This window comes from Danio rerio, chromosome 12, assembly GCF_052040795.2.
Source record: "Danio rerio strain M-AB ecotype USA chromosome 12, GRCz13ab, whole genome shotgun sequence".
Classification (NCBI taxonomy): Eukaryota; Metazoa; Chordata; class Actinopteri; order Cypriniformes; family Danionidae; genus Danio; species Danio rerio.
In genome coordinates, this window is record NC_141032.1 from 36,426,438 (window position 1) to 36,453,775 (window position 27,338).

The 27,338-nt window shown below is 37.1% G+C and overlaps 1 protein-coding gene across 1 annotated transcript in view; it reads left to right on the forward strand.

Annotated features, from left to right (window-relative positions):
- The first annotated feature begins 3,410 nt into the window (after positions 1-3,410).
- sfxn2 (sideroflexin 2) overlaps positions 3,411-27,338 on the forward strand; it is a 48,202-nt gene continuing 24,274 nt past the window's right edge. The window contains exons 1-2 of the mRNA XM_087274705.1: positions 3,411-3,756; positions 18,958-19,047. Coding sequence (XP_087130831.1) covers positions 19,010-19,047 — 38 coding nt within the window. The 5' untranslated portion in view covers positions 3,411-3,756; positions 18,958-19,009. The remainder of the gene's footprint in view (positions 3,757-18,957; positions 19,048-27,338) is intronic.

Below are 27,338 nucleotides of genomic sequence, written 5' to 3' on the forward strand. Positions count from 1 at the left end.
TGTATATATATATATATATATATATATATATATATATATATATATATATATATATATATATATATATATAGAATAGAATAGAATAGAATAAGATGTTTACATCTAGTTCACAGTTATAGTTATTATCCAAAATGATATTTCAACAAAAAAAGACATAAGGTAACACTTTATAATAACTACCCACTATGAATCATCTATTAAGCAGAAGCAAATAGTTAACTCATTATCTTTTAAGTATTAACTCTACATAGTTGTTAGTAAGCAGTTTATAAATACAGCTAAAATGCTCTATTCTTGACTTAAAAGCACATTTATAATGTGCTTTATGATTATATTTTTATACTTTATTACTTGTTAATTGTTCATTACTATATGAAGTATTGCCTTATTTACAAACCATTTGTATTTAAGAGAAATTGGTGGCTTTTAGAATAATTCAGAATGAGTTAGTGAATGATTATTCAACAAATCAACATTTAAATATTTTATTATTCAGGCATATACACTCTCAAAAAAAGGTAGAGGAGCTGTCACTGGGGCAGTACCTTTTCAAAAGGTACATATTTGTACCTGAAGGGTCCATAATGGTACCTCATTGGTATTTTTAGTTACATTTGGGCACTAATATGGACCTTTGAGGTACTTTAGTGGACTCTTTGGGTAAAATTATGTTTCTTTTAAAAAGAAAGAAACATTGCACCTTTATTTCTGAGAGTGTATTAGGGGTTACTCTGTCTGTTAATAAATGCTTTATTAACTCAACTTCATGCAGTTTTGTGACCTTATCTAAAGTGAGGACTATTTATACTTTGTAAATCTCTAATAAATTTCAATTAAAGGCTCAATATCAAATGAACAATAAATCTTTGCAATCTTATCTAAACAATGAAATTACTGTAAACTTTAAACATTGCAGAGTAATAGGAGTGTCAAAATACAAATAAAAATAAATACAACTAAATAAAATTGAAATAAAATAAAATTTAACAATATATTATGATACATTTTAATGTTATTTAGCAATGTTTAAACTGCACAGTAATTTTATTTTAATTAAGATTGCCAAGAATTATTTTTCAATTGATTCAGTTTTACTTTTGTATCTTCAAATGAGTAGCAATTAATAAAGTCATTTATTTTCTTTTTTCCCTGTTTAGAATAAAACTAATTCCCTTTAATTCTCATTCATTAGGGATTTATAAAGCTTAAATAGTTTTAGGCCACAAAACTTAATGCAGTTGACTTAATAAAGCAGTTATTAACATACAAATGAACTATCAATATATGCCTGATTAATAAGAATTATAAATGTTGATATAAATAGTGTATTAATTATTTACTAACTCATTCTGAATGATCTTTAAAAACACCACCTATGCTTTATTAACTGGTTTGTAAATAATGCAATACTTAATTTAGTAATGGAAAAATGTATCTTAAAGTAAGAAAATACAATCAATATTTTAAGTGAATAACAGAGCATTTGTAATCTGCAGTTATAAACTGCTTACTATGTAGAGTTAATGCTTAACAGATAACGAATCAACTATTTGCTAATGCTTAATAAACGATTCCTTTGTAATTATAAGAATTAAAAACAATAAGAATTAAACAAGAATTTACAACTTTTTGTTCATCTATGTAATGCACAGTTGTGTTGCAGTCAAATCTAGTTGTTCAATCTAAAACAAAGTCAAGCAAAATGAAAGCAAAAACACTCAAAAGAGGCCTCAGTTGATCAATTTGATGAAGAATTGAGGTCAGGGGTGGTTAGATTCTCATTGTGTTCTACTGACAGGGACCCACTCACTCTAGATATGACTACGAAAGCTAAAGCGCTTCCTTTAAAATGTGCTGCTTCTTTGAACACTGAACGTGAGGTTTTCTGCACAAGCTTCAGTATAATGTAGATCAGCGCACCTGTCAATGTGCTCACAGTGGAGTGTGAAAATTTTGAGGCAAATAGTGAAAACATGGGCGTGATCTGCATATGCTGACATTTGCTGGTTTTGCTAAGCCTATGGAAATAATTATTATATCATGCAACCCTTATTCAGAGCAGCTTTGGTACATGTGTGTGAAGATTTATTAACAATCTGCAAGACTGAAGTTGAATAATCTGTATTGGATGCCTGCCACTCACATGCAGATACATGTGTGTGTGTGTGTGTGTGTGTCTGCAAAAATCAGTCTTCAGTGATGTTTGTATAACCTGGGTTTCGTCTCCCCCTCCTCGGCTTTTCTTTCTTGAAAGAATGTCAGTGAGATGCCTGACTCTAAATAGCAGCTCAGCATTTTTTAGTGCATCACAAGGCAAACAGAAAAGAAAGGCTGAGATATTTGTAGGTTGGAGGCAGCGCAGGATAGAAGGATGAAAACATCTGGTTTCTCTAAAGGCTTCACGCACGGCACGTTTCCACACTGCAGATGATTGTGTTCACGATTATTAGCAAAGACCACTCTCTGATGAAGAACTTCTGAATCTAATGCAAGGTGAGAGAAAGGCCAATGCCTGAGTGTTAATGCAATAACACATGAGCTGTGTGTGTCACGACAGTCATGACATTTCATCAGTTTAGGGGAGTAAATTTAGCCTCATCAGACTTCACTGCATTCTTTATTAGCATGATGGTAATAAAGCTGCTTTCATTTTTTATTTATCTGAAACAGGCTAATTTTCCAATTAAAATAATAATAAATAATTTATAAACATTATAATTAATAATAAAAAATTAGCAACCTATTTTTACAACAACAACAAAAAACATCTTATTGGAATTGTGTAGTTATTAAGGTATTCAAGCACGTTTTTTATCAAATTAATTATATGATGGAATTTAATTTACACATTAAATTGAAGGAATTAGCCCACAATATGTGTCGAATAAGAAAAACATTTGCAATTTTAAAAAAAATTATTTAGCAATTCTCCGTTTTTGTTTTTTTTAAATTAACTTGATGTATTAAATATACATTTCAGAATTTTTTGAAAATAATTGTTTAATTTATTTCAAATATCCAATAAAATGGTTGGCATTTAAAGCTTATTTATTTATTTTTCAGAAAATAACTGTTGGTCAGTATAACAAATGTTAGTATTTGTGATTAAAAGAAGGTTTATTCGAACAACCATTAATTTTTTTTTATATTTCTGAGGTTAAAACATGGGTCTTGGCTTGTTTATAAGTTTGTGTAAACCTAAACATGATACCTTTTTGCTATTTATGCAACAACAATAACAGCAGAACATTTTATAAGACATTAATTCATTCATTTTCTTTTCGGCTTAGTTCCTTTACTAACCTGGGGTTGCCACTGTGGAATGAACCACCAACTTATCCAGCATATGTTTTACGCAGCGGATGCCCTTCCAGCTGCAACCCATCACTGGGAAACACCCAAACACACTCAATCATACACATTCACTATGGCCAATTTATCTTACCTATTTCACCTAGCGCATGTCTTTGGGCTGTGGGGGAAACATGGAGCACACGGAGAAAACCCACGCGAACACGAGAAGAACATGCAAACTCCACAGAGAAATGCCAACTGACCCATCTCGAACCAGTGACCTCTTGCTGTGAGGCGACAGTGCCGCCTTTATAAGACATATTATTTTTAATTTTCAATTATAGAACGTATGAACTAAGCGATTCATTCCCTCAGTAACGTTATTTACACGGTTGACTCATTCAAGAGTGAAGTAATCGGTATTGCTACTTATCAACAACAGCTTTGGCAACGGCTTTAAAGGTAATGTTTTCATTTTCAAACAGTTGACCGTGTCTAAACCTACTGTTTATTGAAATGTGTAAATGAATACCGTTACAACGTGCATAACTTGTTACTCGGCACAAAACATCTTGCTTGGAACTGCTTATAGTTTTTAAATATAGGATTATTATTTAAAAACTATAATAATCCTTAAATATTAAAAATAATTATTATTTTTTTCTATAAACAATTATTTAAATAAACACGTTAAATCAGCCCTGCTAGATATTCAAAATATTACTATAGTGGTAGCTAACGTTAGCATGCTAACTGAAGCTGTAGTTTTGTCACATCTGTCTGCTGTGTATGGAGACATTTTATCAGAAACCAACATTATCTGTCCCTAAAATACACATATAAATACAGTGAAAAAAAGTATTTCATCCTAAAAATTGCTAAAATGGGCTGATGGTTGATTTCTGTGAGTTGTTCTGTAAAGGAATAACGTTATGTCATTCATTTGGTTCTCGGATTGTTTTTCTTTTTTGAACAGTTCACAAATGTAAAAACCCTGCCCCTGTCCATGTCCTCAGCCCAACTGAACCTACAGCTTTAATAGTTTGTTATGCTAAAAACTGTTATTTAGGGAAAAAAGGCTTCAGAAATTGCAAGTTTAAGTTGTTATCGTGCTCATCAATTGATGAAAAACATGAAATTATAAATATATTCTTCAAATAAATACTACAAATATATACAGTTGAAGTCAGAATTATTAGCCCCCTTTTGAATTTTTACATTATTTTAAAAATATTTTCCAAATGATGTTTAACAGAGCAAGGAAATTTTCACAGTATGTTGAACAGAAATTGGGGAAAAAATAAACGCCGGGGCTTATAATTCTGACTGTCTAAATCAAATAAATGTACAATTGTCGAATAATGCAAAAGCATGCAAATTAGACCCCATGGTTTGTTCACCCTGCAAGCAGTTTAAAGTGATTTTTAGTGAGTTTCATTTTATGTGAAAGTGAGAAGTGAGTTTCATTTTATTAACTTTTTTAGTTATAGCCATGGTGTGAAATTCAACTAATAAAGTCAGAACTGTGAGAGCTTATAAACTCACAGTTGTGATGAACTAAGGTCAGAGGTCATATATTGCAATTATGAGTTTATTGGCTTTCACACAATGGGCTATATGCACAGCTAGTGTTTTTGAATGATGAACATCCGGTGAAATTTTTATGTGACTGTTTTCAGTTTCATACAGTTCCTTTTACAGCATCAATGTTCTAATGTAATTAAAATAAAAAGTGTAAAAAACATAAGCATTCCTTTGGTTGTTAAGTAGTAAAAATAAACAAAAGACTGCTTAAACATAGGCACTACATTAGCAGCAGGCTTGCGCAAAAACTCCAATGAAAATACTGGGGTAAAATTGATTTCCACATTTTGAAGACATGGCATGGAAAAATATTATTTAATGCAGTGCTTCTTGTTTGGTCTGATACAAATTTTTTATTGTATCTCAACCAGGCAGTGAAGACCGCTGTTTTCTAAGGAAATCAGATCTTAAATATTTTGAATGGGATGACAATTCACTGGAAGCCCTGCGGCTGGCTGACTGAAATTAAAAGTCTGTGTGCAAATAGCCCATTCAGACATTATTTCTCAGAATTACAAGTTTATCTCTTGAAATTCTGACCTTTTCTCTCCTTAAATTGTGTATTTCTCTCTGAATTGTGAGAAAAAAATCCAAATTGTGAGATTAAAAAGTATAATTTTTATTCCCTGGTTGAAACAAGCATCCATACCATTCTCACCCAATTAGAAAAGCTATTAAAACGTTGGGTTTGAGTTATCTGTAGCAGTGATCGCTGACATAGCTTCCAGCTTGGGTGTGTCGCTCTGAAAAATCTCCCAAACCATTTTTTAATTCCACCAGCAACTGCTTTGCGCTCCTTTTGGTAAGTGCTCTCATATGGTTTTCATGGTTTTACATTCAGTAGCTGCTTTTGAGGCTTATTGTAACCAGACCATATTTGCAGGTCTCAGAGGAAGCTGAATGTCTATTAGATTAATGGAAAGTTTTGCTCTTAGGCAATAATACCCTCTTTTCTCTTGAAAACCGGCTTTCACAGTCCAAAATACCTCTGCAATCCTGTGAATTTGTGTGTGTTGGCTCTCAGTGCGCTTGTGAGCTCCCTCAGCTGTGCTTACTAGGAAGAAACAATCCATAGTGAAACTATTTTACAGGAGAGAGAGAAAAAAGAAAGAAGTAGAATATCTTTGCGCATTGGGCTATTTTACAGGCACAGGTTGTTTTCCTGAAAGTCCAGCTGAGCTCAGGTTTATGTGTGGACCGTGGCCCTTTTTTTTTTGCTGATGCTTTGCCTGGAGACAGGCTTCTTCATCGTGTGCCCTTTCTCAGCCCTCAACGGCGCTGAAGGAGGGAGTGTGTGTCATATCGTGTTGAAATGCCTTTGGTCATATTTCAGAGGAATCTGTCTCTGCTGGCACCATGAAATTATTCGGCAAGCCCCTGCGGTGTGTTGCTTGCAGTGTGTCTGTGTGTGTGTGTGTGCAAGGGCATTAGCAAAAGAGATTTTTATAACCTCAGGGCATTTCTCCTGATATGAATGAATCTGTGAATACGTCAATCAGTTTGGTTACTGGGACAACAATATTCACAAATCTAGCATGTTGATAACAGTGATTTCTGATTACCTTCATCTGGCAACAATCTTCAAGTATCAAAACGAGAATTATTCCTACTTTAGTTGCATTATTTTTTCTTCAGAGATGAAAAAACAAAACAAACTATAGAAACAGTCAGGTACAAGAAAGAGTGTGTGTGTGTGTGCATGCGTGTTGTGTGTGCACATGTAGAAGTACTGGGTGAATGGGTCAAACTCAAAGTACATAAATTATATATATATATATATATATATATATATATATATATATATATATATATATATATATATATATATATATATATATATATATATATATACATATACACTTACTGGCCACTTTATTAGGTACACCTGTACAACTGCTCATTTACCTAATTTTCTAATCACATGGCAGCAACTTAATGAATTTAGGCATGTAGACATGGTCAAGATGATCTGCTGAAGTTCAAACCGAGCATCAGAATGAAGTGATTTAAGGTGATTTTAGTGACTGAACGTGGCATGGTTGTTGCTGCCAGAGGGGCTGGTCTGAGTATTTCAGAAACTGCTGATGTACTGGGATTTTCACGCACAACCATCTCTAGGGTTTACAGAGAATGGTCAGAAAGAAGAGAAAATATCCAGTGAGCGGCACTTCTGTGGGCGCAAATGCCTTGTTGATGCCAGAGGTTCGAGGAGAATGGCCAGACTGGTTCCAGCTGATGGAAAGGCAACACTAACTCAAATAACCACTCGTTACAGCCAAACAATGCAGAAGAGCATCTCTAAATGCACAACACGTCCAACCTTGAGGCAGATAGGCTACAGCAGCAGAAGAGGCACCCCCTCCTGTCAGCTAAGAACAGGAAATTGAGGCTACAATTTACACAGGCTCACCAAAATTGGACAATATATGTTTGGAAAAGCGTTGCCTGGTCTGGCAAGTCTTGATTTCTGCTGCGACATTCGGATGGTAGGGTCAGAATTTGGCATCAACAACATGAAAGCATGGATCCTTCCTGCCTTGTATTAACAATTCAGGCTGGTGGTGGTGGTGTAATGGTGTGGGGGATATTTTCTTGGCACACTTTGAGCCCATTAATTTATTAAGCATTGTGTCAACACCACAGCCTACCTGAGTATTGTTGCTGACCATGTCCATTTCTTCATGACCACAATGTACTCCTCTTCTGATGGCTACTTCCAGCAGGATAACGCACCATGTCATAAATTGCGAATCATCTCAGACTGGTTTCTTGAACATTACAATGAGTTCACTGTACTCAAATGGCCTCCATAGTCACCAGATCTCAATCCGATAGAGCACCTTTGGGATGTGGTGGAACGTGAGATTTGCATCATAGATGTGCAGCCGACAAATCTGCATCAACTGCGTGATGCTATCATGTCAATATGGACCAAAACCTATATTATTTATATACCTATAATATTTCCAGGACCTTGTTGAATCTATGCTACGAAGGATTAAAGCAGTTCTGAAGGCAAAAGAGGGGGTCCAACTAGTAAGGTGTGTGTATTCATATATATATATATATATATATATATATATATATATATATATATATATATATATATATATATTTCCAGAATGTCACTACCAGGAAACTGATTTATTAATTAAGTATTGAAAATGTATTTTCTATGCATTGCCACATTGTTAGTTTGCATATAAACTAGGATAATAAGTTTCTTTAATACGCTGATTTTTATTTTATTTATTTATTTACTGAGTTATCATCAGTGTGTTGGTGCATGCGAACATGATCAAGAATGAAAAAAAGTGAGTTGGAGAAGCCCTGCTGCTTCTATGCAAACGATCAAACTTGTCATGCCACCACGTCTGCCCACTTGCACTGGGAATGTGTTGAAGGAGTCTGGAAGAAAGACGGACGAGGCAGGCTGAGAAAGCCGCTCTGATGTCTCACAGACGTGACAGCGGATCTGATGAAAGCGAGTTTGCCAGATGTCTTAACTGGCGATTTGCTCGCTCCAGGACAGATGTCGAAGCCATTGAAGCTAATGATTTAGGACGTGATTTAATGGAAGTGGTAATGACATTAATCAAAGAGATGCTTTGGGTTTGTTGGAAGTGTGCAGTGATGATGCTGCAATGTGAAAACGCTCAGCATTTCTACAAGGAGGGGTTTCCAGCCGCGAGGAATGCATTTCCACTGTTTTATGATCCCAGCATTCATAAGCTCTTATTTCCATAATGCAACTTCTTTCCACATGAAATAGTTTAGTGAGAAAATACTGTGTTACATATATACAGTGAAGAATAATTCTATAATGTTCACTTTATTTATAAAGCACATGTTAATACAACAAAAGTAGACCACAGTGCTGTACACAAACAATACAAATTAAAAAATATAAGTACATATAAATTACAATCCCTGTCCTTAACTACAACAAGAACATAACATTCCATTTTCAGACAGTAAGCTGCCCTCACATAACCCAACATTCAAACCTCATATTCACTAGGACAATAACATGGTGGTCACACTGTAAAGAGAAAAATACACACAAAATATAAATTATTATGGAGTATAATAACAAAATTTAGCAAATATTTTTAAATAAAATAAAATTAGTAGCAAATGAAAGTAGAAAGAGGCAGCACGGTGGCACAGTGGGTTGCACAATCGCCTCACAGCAAGAACATCGCTGTTTCGAGCCCCTGCTGGGTTTCTGTGTGGAGTTTGCATGTTCTCTCAGTGTTTGCGTGGGTTTCCTCCGAGTGCTGCGGTTTCCCCCACAATCCAAAGACATGCGGTACAGAAGAATTGAATAAGCTAAATTGGCCTTAGTGTATGTGTATAAGAGTGTATGGGTGTTTCCTAGTGATGGGTTGCGGCTGGAGGGGCATCCACTGCGTAAAACATATGCTGGATAAGTTGGCGGGTACTAAGCCAAAAATAAAATGAATGAATGAAAGTAGAAATGTTGAATAGCATTTGAATAGTTACAATAGTTTTAATAGTTGTATTTAAAAAAAAAAAAACCTGTAAATCATGTTAAATCATAAAGACTACAAAATAATTAGTTGGCTAAATGATGGCTTTTATAATATTACTGTATCTTTAAATCTTCAGTTTAGGTTTTAGTAATTTTACTACTTGTTTAAGCAACACAGGCTCATTGTGGATACGAAATTACACAAATTATGTAGCCAGAGGTACATATGGCTGCATGCTTTCTTTAAAATGAATGCTACGGAGTAGTATGACAGCGCCGATGGCTTCTGTTCCTTTTAGCAATAGCTGACCGATTATCTATATACAGACAGCTTTTCCAGTGTTACCAGTTTGCTCAGTAGCTCGCTGTGTACACTGATGGATTTGAGACATGGAGGTGAGTTTACTGCGATGCTGGGGTTCAAGTCCAGCGAAGAAAGGTTCCAGAAACGACAGGCTAAAATGTGGTGAAATTACTCCTCCGCAATGCTTTTCTTTTTTTGGATTGCTTTTGAAAACACTATCGGTTGGGTTTTGCGATGGGGTGGGTGGGTCAGTCGGTCAGTATGGGTCAGTCGACAACAAGCTGGCCTGGGGTGCGTTTCCCATCGTTTGGGAAAAGAACGATGTAGAGAGTAGTGTTTCCCAAAACCGTCGTTTATACCACCTTAGTTATAACGTAAAGCCATGTTATCGTCTTGAGCCACGGCTGCGTTCAAAATGGCATCAATGTTTTCAAAGTGCACTATGAAGGCAAAGCAATTGTCAACATGAAGATCACTAAAACTGAACTGTAAAAATACTCAATACAAATTACACCTAAGAGAGATGACTTTAATGCTTTAAAAAAATCATACCAAGTTTAAATGTTAGAATCTTCTAAAAGAATAGGGCAAAGGAGGGAAAACTGGGAATAGAACACAGCCAGGAACTCTGTTTCTAACTACAGCTCCAGAGGTGTAGTTGCAAGCATATAAGTTTGCGATGCAGTTTGCAAATGTTCGTTGGAACGATAGATTTGGGAAACACCAAATCAACGAACTATGTTTGTAACGATGGAACTTGCGACCTTAGTTAGCTAACGATGGTTTTCGGAAACGCACCCCTGCTCAGCTGACGTGTATATTGCACCCTCTGGTAGATTTATGCAAGAAGAGGACGCACGAGAGAAATTTGAGATCATCAAAAAGCAAACACTGCGGCCATTGGGGGATTGACAAAAGCAAAAACTGCGAGCAGATGTACCTCCAGTTACATATTCCGCTGTCCTCAGGAATGTAGACCTTGGCTACTTATCCAAAACTTATTGCATATTTAGTGTACACTTTGACAATGCTATTGATAACCTATTTTTTTAAACATTTCCCTACATGTTTAATAAAATAATTTATTAAACAATTTTGTTGGTGCAATGTGGGATTATATCCAAGTTTTCTGTCTAAAATTATATTATTTTATTTATTTATTTATTTATTATTTGAGTTTATGTTATTACAATGTGAGCTCCGTAAAAGCTGCTACACGTAATTTAGTTTTTCAGATTGTTTTAAACAGTTTTGGTTTTTAGCAATTTTACTATTTACAGTAAAACTTCGCCAGTTTGCATTACTGTGTGGAGTTTGCATGTTCTCCCCATGTTCGTGTGGGTTTCCTCAGGGTGCTCCGGTTTCCCCCATAGTCCAAAGACATGTGCTATTGGTAAATTGGGTAAGCTAAATTGGGCATAGTGTATGAGTGTGTGTGAATGCGAGAGTATGTGGGTGTTTCCCTATACTTGGTATCAGCTGGAAGGACATCTGCTATGTAAAACGTATGCTGAATAAGTTGGTGGTTCATTTCGCTGTGGCAACCCCTGATGAATAAAGGGACTAAGTTGAAGGAAAATTAATAAATGAATATACAGTAATAAAGGCTCCACGACCGACTGCTACTCAACAGTCTATGCAGCACTACGTCTAATACGTGTGGACTACAGTCCTGAGGGCCACGTTGAGAGAGACCAGGCCAAGGAAAGTCATTTCAGAAGCAGAGCAAGTTATTAAATTTTGATGAAAGTTTATGAAAATAACATGCACCGATGAATCATGCAAACTAAGACCAGGAATGAGTATTAAGAGTGCAAAAAGAGTCACTTTCAGCTCTCAAAACTCAATAATTAATACCAGTGTTTAGTTCGAAATAGAAGAATGCCAGTTGCTTTTGCTTCGTTTTACATTTGGGAAGAAGGGATTTGGCAGTGCTTGGCCTGTCATTAATACTTAATAGATCTCTGCTTTTTTGTCTGTGACCCTGGCTGGATTAATGTCCTGGCTACTGCTTACGAAGGCTGTTTTCTCTCTCAGATGGTAATAAATGTGACTGTTGTTTGATTTGAACAGACAGGGATTAGTTATTTCCAGGACTGGGAGGGGTTGTTGTGCTATTTTACAGATTTCCAAAAGCGATCGGACGTTTTCATAGTTTTAGCTGCACGAGTTTTTGCCTATTAGTGTCTGTATTGCGATTTTTTCCATGTAATTTCTTACTGCAGATGCTTTTAAAAATATATATTAATGGCATTAGTTGTGTGCGATGTTTGTCGCCTATGATAATATCATAATTGTTGTTTTTACTATGTGCGAGTTGACATTATCAACTCGTGTAACAGTGCAGTTATAATTATAAGATAGTCTAACTTGATTTTATATATGCATAGAGCTCAATATATCCCTTATGTGAGAAATTGTATGTACAGCACTTAACATAAATGAGTATGAATGAATATTTTGGTTCATTTCTCAGTGAATATAGGTCATATGTAGGTCATTTGAATTTTGAACAACAGATTTATTAAACGGATGTATTTGTTAAAATAATATTGTAGTCACCATCACCAAACATATTTAGAAACTGAAAGATAATACATTTAAATTAATGTGAGATACTGGTAAAAAAAGACAAACTGCAAAATTTCAACAAAATTTTACTCAGTTTTTGTTTCTCTCTTTTTTTTATATTTTATATTTTTCCCTATTTTAGGCTACTAATTTTGGAATGTTATCTTAAGTTATTGTGTTAGATGAGCTCCAGATTTGGCTTCAATAGTGATTAATCTAATGGACAGTCTATGCATAAATATAATATTGTAAAGCAGTGTTCCAGGAGATCGACCTTCCTGCAAAGTTCAGCTCCAACCCTGATCAAACACACCTGAACCAATTAATTAGGACCTGAACAGCACTTGATAATTACAGGCAGGTGTGTTTGATATGGGTTGCAACTGAAATCTGCAGGAAGGTCGATCTCCAGGAACAAGGTTGGTCATGCCTGTTGTAAAGCTTCCTATAAAAAATATTAAACTAAATGAGAGATTTGTGAGGGGTGTACCATTAGAAATGACTGTTCCCTCAAACAGTGCACATTTTAATGGTATAGGTGCGATTACCGATACAGCTCTTGTTTGTTGTAAATACGTGCCATCTAGTAGCGAAAATTACATACTGTTCCTGCTGTCATTAAATGTCCTGTAAAGTGCTTTGAAATGTGCATTTTTTTCTTTGATGTTTGACGTAATCTCAACTGTAACATGAAGTGAGGGTGGGACAGTAGCTCCTCCTCTTTATAAAAAAACAGCCAATAGCGTTTTGTTTGATCACTGCTCTGCCAATGAGAAGCGCTTCAAATGAAAAGTGTCTTGAAGCGGGGTGGGGCATGTCAGACTCTACAGAGCATTTAAATGGCCATGATTTGATGAGAAACTGAAGTATGAGGTGACATATTGTTGATCCATTTAGGCTAAGGATGTCCAGACTCGGTCCTGGAGGGCCGGTGTCCTGCAAAGTTTAGTTCCAACCCTAATCAGACACAGCTGGCCTAGCTAATCAAGCTCTTACTAAGCATTCTAGAAACATCCTTGCAGGTGTGTTACAGCAAGTTGGAGCTAAAATCTGCAGGACACCAGCCCTCCAGGACCAACGCTGCGTCCGAAACCGCATACTTCCATACTATATAGTATGCTTAAATCAGTATGTGAGCCGAGTAGTATGTCCGAATTCATAGAATTCATAGAGATTCTGGAGTGCCCATCCCATGCACGCAGCGCTATCCCATAATGCCCCGCGAGAGAATTCATGAATGGAATTGAGGCGACGCAACTGACGTAGGTAGGTCACGTGACCATGACAAAATGGCGGATGTAGTACGTCCGAAATCCATTCATACTTTTCACATTCATACTGTATAGAACATACTTTTCTAACGGCCGAGTAGTACGTTTAAATTCAATTGCAGTAGTAGGCGGTTTCGGACGCAGCCCAAGTTTGGATACCCCTGATGTAGGCGGAAGTGACAAAGTACAAGCTTTACATGTCGGTTTTATACCACATAAACGTGAATTTTGTCACTTTTTTGGTGCACACTAGCGTACAGACATCCTAAAGATGAACAATACTGATGCTAATATTTAAAAAACTTTATATTAATTTCATGAAACCTTTAAGATAAGATTGCTGCCGCCTACTGGCTTGCAGTATTATAGTTATTTACCTACAACAGGCAAATATCTGCCAATTTACAAACCAAGTTCAGTGAAACAACTAATAATTATATGTATCCAAAATAATCCTTAAAATACTGAGCTAGCATGTTTTTATCACTATCGTGGACCTCTAGAAATTTTGTCTGTGAGCTCCTTTCATTCCTGTGTGCCAAAGTTATTTTATCTATTTTTTTACTCCAGTATTTCTGTGTGCCGAAAGAATGAGCAGCAGGATGGTGGTGATGAGCTTGGCTCCCTTGTGTGTGTCAGCGGAGATGCTGGGAACCCTGTGACCCAGATCATCCCTCCACACAGGCCCACTGTAATTTAACACCAGCCTCTCTGTCCCCCCTCCGCTGCTCTGCCAACCCTCACCGGGCCCAATGATCTGACACAGACACCTGTGTGTCTCTCCTGGCGTTGCTTTTATTTCTTTCTCTCTCCTGCCTCTCCTCCCCCCACTTCTCTTTCATCATTCCTCTCCTTCTGTCTGTTTGACAGCCTCGCGGATGCTAAAGGGGGTGAACTAGCCAGAAAACCAAGAGAAAGGAAAAATGAGCGTTTGCATGATGTGAGGTTGAAGACTCAATCTCTGGATAATGACTAGAAAGCTCTAATATAAACACTATAAACATATGAAAGGCAAAATATGTGATCCCACATGTTTAGTGAAAATGAGGTTGTTTATGGTGAATTAACAAGGCTGCAACAATTTGTATTGATATGCAGTTTGCCGGTGTACATAGAGAGCACAAACATTGTATGACACGAAGCAATGGGCTCATTCTGAAAACATAGCGCTATATACGTTTCAGGAGGTCATGAATTATGTAGATTTTAAATTATATTTGGGTCAATCTGTGCTTTTTAAAACATTATTATGCTGTGTTCACACCAAACACGGAATGTGCGGATAAATCTCGCTATTCGCAGGTCAAGTCTGCTTTGTTCGAAAATTTGAGATCTGAAAAAGCGTACACAGCGGCCTCTGGTGGATTTGCGAAAACAAAAACTGCAAAAAAACGTAGTTCCTGGGACGTATTTTGCTCTCTCCAAAAATGTATATACTGTAGGGGTACATAATCAGCCTAGGTTGCATACTTTCATGTACAGTTATGGGAATGACTATTGAGTACTTGAAGCTATATAGCATGATTTTCTATACTGTTGTACTATAAAATGGCAAATATTTGCTTTTGATATTAGTGGGGATCTAATATATCTCCTGGTATGACCTGAGTCTTGCACAGTAAGCCTGAATAGCAAATTTACTTGTGGTTTTTGTGTTGTGAACATTTAAACGCACCGTAGCAGCCTCTCACTTGACAGCAAGAAAAGGCACAGCCAATCACAATGTCCATATGTGTTTGGGGAGGTAGGGCTTGAGTAACATGATTTAACCTTTTCTTTTCATAGTGCATTATTTTATTTTTGAAGCGATTAAATTATCAAAAATCAGTTTCAAAAAGGATGGCATTTCAAAAATCAGTGGATATTGGTGACATGTCACCTCCGTCCATGCTTATTCAACACTATTGGTACTATATTATTAATATAAACAAAATATACATTCACACAGTATATATATATATATATATATATATATATATATATATATATATATATATATATATATATATATATATATATATACAGTAAAGCGTCAGGATAGTATGTACTGCACATTCATATTAAGACGACAGATCATACTAGATAGGATTGATCAAAATAGATATTGATGTTAAATCTATATGTTGTGTTTAATTATCCAGTGAATACTCAGCGAATGTGCAGCGAATAGATCGCAATAAGTTAGTGCTTGTACTAATTTAACTTTACTATTTATATAAAAATAATTGTGTTTAGTAGTTAAACGTGCATACAAACTACATTACATAATTTTAGCCCCACGCACATCCATGAAGGGCAAATTACATAATCAAGTGTGTTTTAGGGCAACACGGTGGCTCAGTGGTTAGCACTGTCACCTCACAGCAAGAAGGTCACTGGTTCAAGTCCCAACTGGGTCAGTTGGCATTTCTGTGTGGAGTTTGCATGTTCTCCCTGTGATGGCGTGTGTTTTATCCGGGTGCTTCGGTTTCCCCCACAGTCCAAACACATGCGCTTTAGGTGAATTGAATAAACTAAATTGGCATAGTGTATGTGTGTGAATGAGTGTGTATGAATGTTTTCTAGCACTGGGTTGCAGCTGGAAGGCCCAAATAATTATGTATAAACCTGAAACATATTGTCTCTATACAACAACTTTTCTCCATAATTTTCAATTTGATTATGTCATTTGCAATGCTTCATGGGATTTTTCATGTTTCACATATACTTTTCAGGAGACGCAGTGGCGCAGTAGGTAGTGCTGTCGCCTTACAGCTAGAAGGTCGCTGGTTCGAGCCTCGGCTGGGTCAGTTGGTATTTCTTTGTGGAGTTTGCATGTTCTCCCTGTGTTCGCGTGGGTTTTTTCCGGTTTTCCCCACAGTCCAAAGACATGCGGAACAGGTGAATTGGGTAGGTTAAATTGTCTGTAGTGTATGAGTGTGAATGAGTGTGTATGGATGTTTCCCAGAAATGGGTTGCAGCTGGAAGGGCATTCGCTGGAAACGTGCTAGATAAGTTGGCGGCTCAATCCACTGTGGCGACCCCGGATTAATAAAGGGACTAAGCCGACAAGAATGACATACACTTCTTTACATACTTCGGTAATTCTTGTTAAAGTTGCCTGAGTGTAGATTTTAATTCCTCCACAATAAATCCCAATGTAAAAAATAAATGAATGGGGAAAAAGGCTGGTACAGAAGTGTGTGAACACAAAAAGCCTCAGCACAATAAAGCCTCTACATCTTATACATCCATTTACAAATTGACTCTTTTCTCTTTAACTGCATACTTGGGGACTAGTGCAAGAACCGTCTGTTATGGTTCCATTCACACAGCAGGGCTCACCATAAATACCGTTGTGTGCTCTGAAAATGTGCAGGTGTGAGTGCCAAAGCGTTTCTAGGCAGTTAAAAATGCTAACATTCAGCTAAAAATGGCTGCTCGAGAGCTGTTTTGTGGGACAGCTTCTTTTTTCCATTGAGAACGAGATCCTTTGGTTTCTGTGAAACAGAATTACATAGTTCTGTTATGAGTAACTAATTATACAGATAGTTGTGTGTCCTGTGTGATAGTTGATGCCCTGTGTGTATCTAATTTGCCCCTGTATTGATCAATGCCTGCTTACACGAATACTCTTATTAAATTGCACTTGGATCCTATCTATGTTGTCTGAGACTTGTCCCCACATGTGACAGTTGGCATATTCTCTTCAAGCCTTCCTAGCTTTATCCTACAGTTATGTGATGCATATACTTCATTAAGAGGATGAGTCTTTAATCTAGTTTCAAATGGAGAAAGTGTGTCTGGACCTCGAATATTATCAAGAAGACTATTCCAGAGTTTAGGAGCCATATATGAGAAGGCTCGACCTCCTTTAGTGGACTTTGCTATTCTGGGCACTACCAGAAACCCTGAGTTTTAAGATCTTAAAGATCGAGTGGGATTGTAGCAAGACAGAATGTTGAATGTCTCTGGATTTATTAGGTGTTGGTTTGAGTAAAATAATAACATGTTCTACATTATAAAAGTCTGAATAAATAGTCCTTGAGATCATTTATTTTTTTACATGAATAGTATGTTGGTCAAAATAAAGTTACTTTTGTTGTCCTAATTTGCACAGAGGATTTAAGCATCTGCCAAATATGATGAATTATAATGCTAGTCTTGTGCATTATGACCACGTATTGTGACATCATATCCTGTTTTTGGGTCAGATATCTTTGATCTGCATTGCAAACCACACTAGAGTTCATTTGGAAGCAGACCAATACCCGTATTTCAGTGGTCTCGGTCTGTTTTTTTGGTGCACACCGAGATTTAGACGTCAGCCTTCACACACATATTCAAATGAACCACACTGACAGAGCAATTACAGCAAACCCACCAAATGTGAACACACCCTAAAAGTCACACAACTCTCATTAGGATTTTTTTTTAATTCAGTTCAACTTTAAAAAGCACATCTTCAAAACCTTTATGTTCTCTCCTTATCCCTATCTGCTTTTGAATGAGAGAGAGAGAGAGACTGTGAAAACGGCTCCAGAGGCCTCAGGGTAGCTCTATTCATGCAGCAGCTGCAAAACAGCTGCCCGATTCCCATCAAAATGCACAGTAGAAAAAAAAAGAACAAGAAATTTACTGTGCAAACTCCTCCCCCTCGCCACCGCACACACATGCTTATGCATGGTGGCACACGGTCAGGAAAAAACAGCTAGCAACCCTCTTAAACTGCACATGCACAAGACTTAAAGCACATTCCACATGTTTTCACAATGATAACATTGTCATTAGGTGCACATCTAAATTTGCAGAGATGATCCCGATGATCTACAGTGCCGTGTCCCGTGTGGCAGAGCTCGACTGCTCTGTGAGGGAAGAAGAGATCTGTGTGGGTGTTGGGCCTTTTGTGTCTGGCGGAGGTGCATAATTATGTCTCCTTCACTGCACCCCTCTGACAGCCAGTATTTTAATGGCACTCAATAACAGAGGTGCGACTGCCTGAACTGACGATTAAACCTCTGTGAGTGTTTTGAGTCTGCAAGTGTGCTGATAAGGCCATGCAACAAATCTCTGTCCACAAATCCATATTTATATGATCTGGATGCACACATATATACTGTACAGATAGTATATTCACTAAAATGCACGGTCATTTCATACGTTTAAGGGTGTTTGAGTGTGCAGCTATTTGGATAATATCATTTTGAGGGTGCTTAAATCAAATATTGTCAGAATTGTGCTAATTTAAGTCAAATGAGAAGACTGCATCCCATCAAGGAGATAAAAATCAATGTTGCCCTTTTATTTGTGCAACTTTAAAGGCACGATCAGGTCCCTCGGAGTTGCTATGGTTACATAGACTGCAGGATGTTATTGGAAGAATGGTCTGAGCCTCTTGATCTTAGATAAGGTGTGATCGACCACTAATCCAACTCCGGACTATTGCATTTCTGTCATAGGAAGGAGTGCAGATGCTGAGGAGCACCGGCCGGCTATAGCATTATTCACAACATGCATGAGGTCTCATGCGGTTTGAGGATGATATCAAGGTCAGTCTGTCATTATAGAAAAATGGGTGATCGGGATGCACAATATGAGTTTTTCAATGCGTATTTTATGATAATGTAAGGACATTATTGGCATTAAATAAACACATATGCTAGCTGTCAAAGGTTTGGCTTATTAAATATTTAAAAAATATCTTATGCTCACAGAAATGTAATAAAAGAATTCAGTAAAAATAGAAATATTAGGATAGCTCACCCAAAAATTTAAATTTACTTAGTATTTAATCACCAGCAAGTAGTTTGAAACCAAAAATTTCCTTCTTTTGTTGAACACAAAAGAAGATATTTTGAAGTTTGCTGAAAACCTGTTACCATTGAGATCCATGGTAGGAAAACAAATACTATTGAAGGCGAGCTATCTCTTTCGACATTAATTTCCAGGATACAAAAATACCCCAGATTACAGATACAGATAAGCAACAGAGATGTAAAACTAATTTCTAAACATCTAAAATCACAGATAAAGTTAAAAAATGTACATTTCTAAGCAAAAAAATACCTGATATAAATTCATTGTAAACCACAAATTTGTATGGCTTATTTTTTTATAATATGGTTATTCCAAACACAACAAAGTTTCACAAAATAAAACAAAGTCCCTTAGAGGAAGTCGTTTTACTCGCTGGCCATCTTTGAAACGCCTCTCGGGCAATATGCTCGGGCATTCTGTCTGAATGGGGAAACGTCAAATTCTCCAAAACTGTCAGCCAATCTTACAATTACATTACATATTTGGAATGACAAATAGATTACAATAAAAATTCCATTAAAATTAAATAACTACCGTCTGTTAAGTTTAGTTTCTAAACATTCGAATTAAACAAAATCAGCATTTTTTCAGGTTGCTCAGGCTAATGTGCATGCTCACTCAAAAGGAACGAGATCACGACGCCAACCTCATTTATGGCCGTTCTACACATTATCATCTTCTGGAAAATGCTTTGTCAGATCGCGCTGGTCTTTTGAAGTAATCCACAACTTGGATTACTCTTTGTTTACTAGTTTGTACGCGTTTGAGTAGCTGCTGTCATGTGATGTGCGTTTGACAGGACGGACTGTACCTCAACTTGTTTCATGCAGATGACAATACCAGAAAACATTTGGCTGTTTACACTGCAGGTTAAATGTGTCCCAATTTTTGCTCATATGTGACACAGATTGGATCTGTTCTATGACCGTGTAACAATGAAAAATGCATGCATTTGATTATTCAGAGATCGGTTTCAGGCCGCCTTCATATGTGGAAATAAATCAGATATAAAACAATGCGACGATCATGTAAACAGGCAGATCAGATTTATTGATTCATTTTGTTTTGTACATCATGAAAATTGTGCCAGTGTGGTAATTCTCCACGGTTTAATAACGTAGAAAGAACAGCGTGTCTGGAAACACCGACATGATAAACAACAACAGAAGAAACATGGAGGAGGAAAGTGGTCAATCATCACAATTTGCTTCACCAGACCTGAGATCTCTCTCGTACCCACAAATTCCTCTGAATAGTGGAGGACACCATATATTAACCATAGGCGCAAGTTACGATGATGGCACTTTCTCTTCTACTCTGCCTCACAATCATTTTAAAGGTGGGGTAACTTTACATATTTAGCAGACCTAAAAGCAAGACAATTTCATCATTGTGGCTAGTGTGGCACAGAACCTGCCTTTACACATTCTCAACATTAATTGTATAGCAAGTGTAAACACGTGAATCAGATATGGTTAAAAGTACGCGTAAACAGACAGGCAAAAAAAAAAAAAAATCAAATATAGGCAACAAACCTGAATTGGGCATCACGACCTGACAGTGTAAACGGGGTCTTTGTTATTAAGTGTAGTCTGTTCATTAAAAGGTCAGATTTCAAGCTTTATTTAGATATATTTCTTATGTCTGTGAAGCAAGTATTTGCTGAGATTCCAGTGTGTTTGTTGATCACATAAACTGTCGTAAAAGCACACGTCTGGTCTAAGATTCTCCCACAGGCAATCGTCTATAGCAGGGGTGGCCAACCCTGTTCCTGGAGAGCCACCTTCCTGCAGATTTCAGTTGCTACCCACATCAAACACACCTGAACCAATTAATTAGGACCTGAACACCACGTGATAATTACAGGCAGGTGTGTTTGATATGGGTTGCAACTGAAATCTGCAGGAACGTGGCTCTCCAGGAACAGTGTTGGCTACCCCTGGTCTATAGCAATTGATAATTGGCTCCTGTACTAATAGGCGGGGCTTCATTCACCATATTGACCGTTACACTTTTCCCCATTCAAAACTATACAAGTGACACAGTTATAGTGTATTCTATGGGCTGCATCAGAAACCGCCTACTACTCAGTAGAAACTGCATTTGAATTTAAACGTACTCGGCCATTAGAAAAGTATGTTCTGTACAGTATGAATGTGAGAATTATGAATGGAATTCGGACCTACTACATTCACCCTTTTGTCATGGTCACTTGACCTACCTGCATCGCTTAAATCCCATTTATGAATTCTCTTGCGGTGCATCATGGGATATCGCATCTCGCCGAATGTAGTAAGTCATCCGTGTACTTCTCTCCCACCTCATAAAAGCTAGATGTTATAAAACCCCAATATATGGTGCAGCTAAATATCAACTTCGATATAAATGGCCCTGTGAGTGAGTGAGTGAGTGAGTGAGTGAGTGAGTGAGTGAGTGAGTAAGTAGCTGTGTTTAGCTATTGTGTGGGATTAGGAATGTACTGTATATGATATATACAATTACCAAAAAAGCCATTAGTAAGTATTAATACTTAAGTGATACCCAACATCATCACTATTTAAACTACAATTAAACAAAAAAGTGTTGTCATCAAAGACTATAGAATACACAAGACATGCCACTCGCATTTTTTTGACTGTGGAAGTGTAACGGTCAATATGGCGAATAAAGCCCGCCTTCAAGTACAGGAGCCAATCACCGATATAGACTGATGATACTCCGGGGGAGGGGCTCAGGCTAGATGTAAGTTTCTGCAGATTTTGTGTGATTTGGACTTAAGAAATGAAACTAAAGAGGCAGTTGTTGTTTAATTTCATTGGTGATTCCTAACATGAAATCCAATCATAAGCTTGGCAAGCATTTTTGGAGAATTTAATGTTTCCCCATTCAAAAAGAATGCCCGAGCATACTGCTGGGAGGTGTTTCAAAGATGGCCGGCGAGTGAAATGACTTGCTTTAAAGCATTGGTCTCAAACTGGATTCCTGGAGGGCCGCAGCTCTGCACAGTTTTTCTCCAACCCTAATCAAACAACGCTGATCCAACTAATCAATGTGTTTAAAAGAGTATTGAACACCTTGATTAGTAGCATTGCCTTTGTTTGATTAGGGTTGGAGCAAAACTGTGTAGAGTTGTGGCCCTCCAGGAATCCACTCCAGTTTGAGACCTATGTCTTGAAGCAGTGGTTCTTAAAATAGGGGTCGCAAGACAAATAGGGTTGGGGGGGGGTCTCTTGGTGATTTCCCAAAATCTAATTCATTTTATTAAACTATTAGAATTACCATATTTATCAATAACCTACAGAAGAATTAACATTGTGGGTAATAATTACATTAAAAAACAGCATGCAAATGAAAAACCATAAGCCTTTAGATTTTTTTTTTTGTGACCACTAGGGGGATTACATTATATTAAAGACACAGAAATGTTGTTAGATGCAGCACATTGATTTTATGGAACCAGGGTAAACTTTCTGACATCTTTATGGGATTCATGTTTAAAAGATGAATAGACTTGGGCCTATTGTGTGCGTTGTTGTGTGCAAGGTTTATATATTTATAACCATCTTAGAGGATATTGGGGGTCGCAAGTCACTGGCATTGTTATTTAAGGGGGTCGCCGGCTGAAAAGTTTGGGAATTCCAGCCTTAAAGGGACAATGTCTATAGACAAGTGAGTACTTGACAACCAAAACAACAATGGTGACTCCAGGAATAACAGTGTGTTTTTACAAAGTGACACTGCCAAAACTACAACGAAGATTCTGACCAAACGTAAAAATAACATACCTGATCTAAAAGGATTACATTTCATGACCTCTCACAACTGTGGTCTCATTTGAAAGAAGATACTAAGAATGGCTTCGTACTTCATCCCTGTCTCCATCTGAAGTCAGATGTAATTAAAAAGAACCAAACAGACCATCACAATGCTAATTACACACAATATATTCCCAGAGATTTCGATTTGCTCCCCACGATAAACCATTCTCCCAGAACTTTGTTACCCATCACGAAGACGATTTCTTCTTGGCTCCATCAAAAAACAGCCACACTTCAAGACTACCAATTTAAATCAGAGAGAAAGGGGCCTCTCTCTCTCTCTCACTTCAATAAGCAGAATTCAAAAAAAGCCACTGTCTTTCTACTCCGGCTTGTCTAAGGGCCAGATGGAAGGAAAAGCCTGTGGATAAGAATGCTGGATGAGGGCTGGGTCCTTCACACTAGGATGCAGAGGGAGGTATGGAGGCCTGTCTAATTGCCTGTCTCAAAGAGCTGGCTGGCAGAGGATTTATTCAGGCTTAATAGAGCCTGCCCGCTTCACTGTGGGCGCACGTGTCAGCTTGCAAATGTCACTCAAAAAGACGCTGAGTGCAGGAACCGGAGGGAGTGGTCGGGTGTGTTCTTATTCAAGCACTCAGCCTGGTCACTATTCAGTCAGCATGGTCGCCACTTACTGTACAGCTTGTTTTAAATGAAGAAAAGGAGCGAACAGGGTTGCCAAGTCTTGCGAGATGAACAGCAGCTTCAAGAACAAGACCAAAATCATTACATTATTTATTGTAATCATTTCTATCTATGATAAATTATGTATTTTCTTTATTATTTATTGCGTATTCTTTTAAATTATTTAATATTTAGCATTTATTAATAAGTGAGCAACATACACTGTAAAAAAACAATGTTGGGTTCCACACAATCAAATTGTTTTTGGATAACATGAAGGGGTAGTGTTAGTTTTTACAAATGTAAGTGGATTAAACGTAAAACAATTCAATTGCCCCTATCTGCCTGTGCAGCACTTCAATAATGTGACTAAAATAGGAATACTCCACGTCTTAATTCGTTTTATGTTTAGTTGAATTGTTACTTTAGTCAGATTAAGGTAATCAAAAATCGCTGTTTTGCACTTGTATTGGTGCATCTAAACGAACTCTGTGTCGTCACTAGCTCCATTGAGTGCATTGTGTCTGAGAATGGTTGTCTGGAACTGTGTGTAGATCTGCAATCAGATCTTTTCTGGAGGACACAATCAGATATTACCCTTTCAATCAAACTATAACCATAAGAGTCAATTACGTATTGCGCATACACTCACCAGCCACTTTATTAGGTACACCTTACTAGTACCGAGTTGGACACCTTTTGCCTTCAGAACTGCCTTAATCATTCATTGCATAGATTAAACAATGTACTGGAAATATTTGGTCCATATTGACATGATAGCATCATGCAGTTGCTACAGATTTGTCAGCTGCACATCCATGATGTGAATCTCCTGTTCCAACACACCCCAAAGGCAAAGTGCTCTATTGGACTGAGATCTGGTGACTGTTGAGGCCATTTGAGTACAGTGAACTCATTGTCATGTTCAAGAAACCAGTCTGAGATGATTCACACTTCATGACATGGTGCGTTATCCTGCTGGAAGTAGCCATCAGAAGATGGGTACACTGTGGACATAAAGGGATGGATATGATCAGCAACAATACTTAATTAGGCTGTGGCATTGACACAATGCTCAGTTGGTACTAATGGGCACAAAGTGTGCCAAGAAAATATCCCCCAAACCATTAAACCACCACTACCAGCCTGAACCGTTGATACAAGGCAGGATGGATCCATACTTACATGTTGTTGATGCCAAATTCTAACTCTACCATCTGAATGTTGCAGCAGAAATTGAGACTCATCAGACCAGGCAACGTTTTTCAATTTTATATTGTCCAATTTTGGTGTGCCTGTGTGAATTGTAGCCTCAGTTGCCTGTTCTTAGCTGACAGGAGTGGCACCTGGTGTGGTCTTCTGCTGCTGTAGCCTATCTGCCTCAAGGTTGGATGTTTTAGATTTAGAGATGCCCTCTGCAAACCTCAGTTGTAATGAGTGGTTATTTGAGTTACTGTTGCCTTTCTATCAACTGGAACCAGTCTGGCCATTCTTCTCTGACCTCTGGCATCAACGAGGCATTTGCGCCACAGAACTGCCTCTCACTGGATATTTTCTTTTTTTCTGACCATACTCTGTAAACCCTAGAGATGGTTGTGCGTGAAAATCCCAGTAGATAAGCAGTTTCTGAAATACTCAGACCAGACCGTCTGGCATCAGCAACCATGCCACGTTTAAAGTCACTTAAATCACCTTTCTTCTCCATTTTGATGTTCAGTTTGAACTGCAGCAGATCGTCTTGACCATGTCTACATGCATTGAGTTGCTGCCATGTGATTGGCCGATTAGAAATTTGCGTTGATGAGCAGTTGGACAGGTGTACCTAATAAAGTGGCCAGTGAGCGTATCATTTTCTGAATAGCGTTTCATACAGATTACAAAATAAGTAAACATTGGTTGGTTAACGTAGCTTAACGTAGATATATATTCCATGTCTGTGAGGCAAGTATTTGCAGAGATCTCAGCGCATTTACTGATCCCATAGGGTTTATAATGACGAAGCTGCAGAAACTGTCACAAAAACATGTTTAGAGCGACCCCCTATAGCAAGGGTCACCAATTTCGTTCCTGGCGGTCCAGTGCCCTGCAAGGTTTAAAGTATACCCAGTAAGACCTTGATCAGCTTGCTCAGGTGTGTTTGATTAGGGTTGGAACTAAAATCTGCAGGACACCGGACCTCCAAGAACAAGGTGATCCCTGCTCTATAGCAGTCAATGATTGGTTCTTCTAATAAAAGGCAGGGCTTTTTTTTTTTACTGTAACGTCCGTAATAACCATTGCATTTTAACCCATTCAAAACCATATATGTTCTATAATGTTTATCTTAATAGATTATAACTATGACTACACATTGTCAATTTAAAAATAATTATGTTGGTTGTCATAGTTTCTAAACAAGCAATCATATTTTTTTTTTAAATGAGCCCCAAAAAACCTGCAAACCATGATTTTTTTTATGCAGCTTAAAAAAAGCCATGTTGTGTGTTATAAGCAGACTTGGCAACCCTGGAAAGGGAGGGGGGAAAGGGTGCTAGGACAAATGTTTCTGCTCTTCATTGGTCGCTTTTTACACAAACATTAAAGGCAGAATGAGATTCTTCTCTTTAAGGGATGGAGCCTGTTTTGCTCATTAAAGATCAAACTCACTCAGATGGACTCATTTTGATTTAATTAACTAGAATTGATTCAATTAAGATTAAGGCTAGCTTTTGGGCCATTAAAAATGTAAATGCAAATGAAAATGTATTGGCAAAAGGCGGCTTTGTAATCACGGTTTGTTCAAAGTTTTTGGATTAATACATACATTTGTGTTTGTAGAAGCAAAAACAACAATTAACATCACTTTGAATAATTATAAGACTGAAAAGGGATATAAAGGAGCTTTTATGCCAATGCTGCATTCACTTTCCAAATATAACGTTTAGCAAAAACTGTAATAATTAGACATAATACAAGTTAAGTAGAATTAATACAATTCAAAACTTTCTTTAGGATGACAATGCAGAACTTTCAACAGGCATTACTCTAGTGTTCAGTGTTACATGATCCTTAATAATTCTAAAATGAGGATTCAGTAAAAATTAATAAATCTTTTTAAGATTCCTTGATAAACAATGAGCTTAAGGAAAATTGCCCTCTCTCTCTCTCCCTCAATATGGCTTTCACGAAAAGGTAAAATGAACAATGAAAGGTTTAATAGCATCAAGAATTAAGGTAGATTATGCCTTTTACCATCAAGTTAAAGATCTAGTAACCTTTAACAGTATTTAGGGAGTAAATCAGTGTGTGTGTGCAACAGACAGTAATGGTTGTTTGGAACTATATGTATAATTTGGTTTAATGTTTTTTACAATTCCAGAAATATTTGGAAAAAAATAAAAAACTATTTTTTGGTTTTAAGTGAAAGAAGATAAAATTTGAATAACGTTGTTTTAAAGGTCAAAAAAGTCTCTCTCTCTCTCAAATACATATATAAAAATAGCTAAACTAATATTTTGCTTCTAAAATCCCAATTGTAAGTCATAGTATTACTTTAAAATAAACTCAAATAAGTTGTAGTTGTTGTAGTAGTGGTTGTTGTA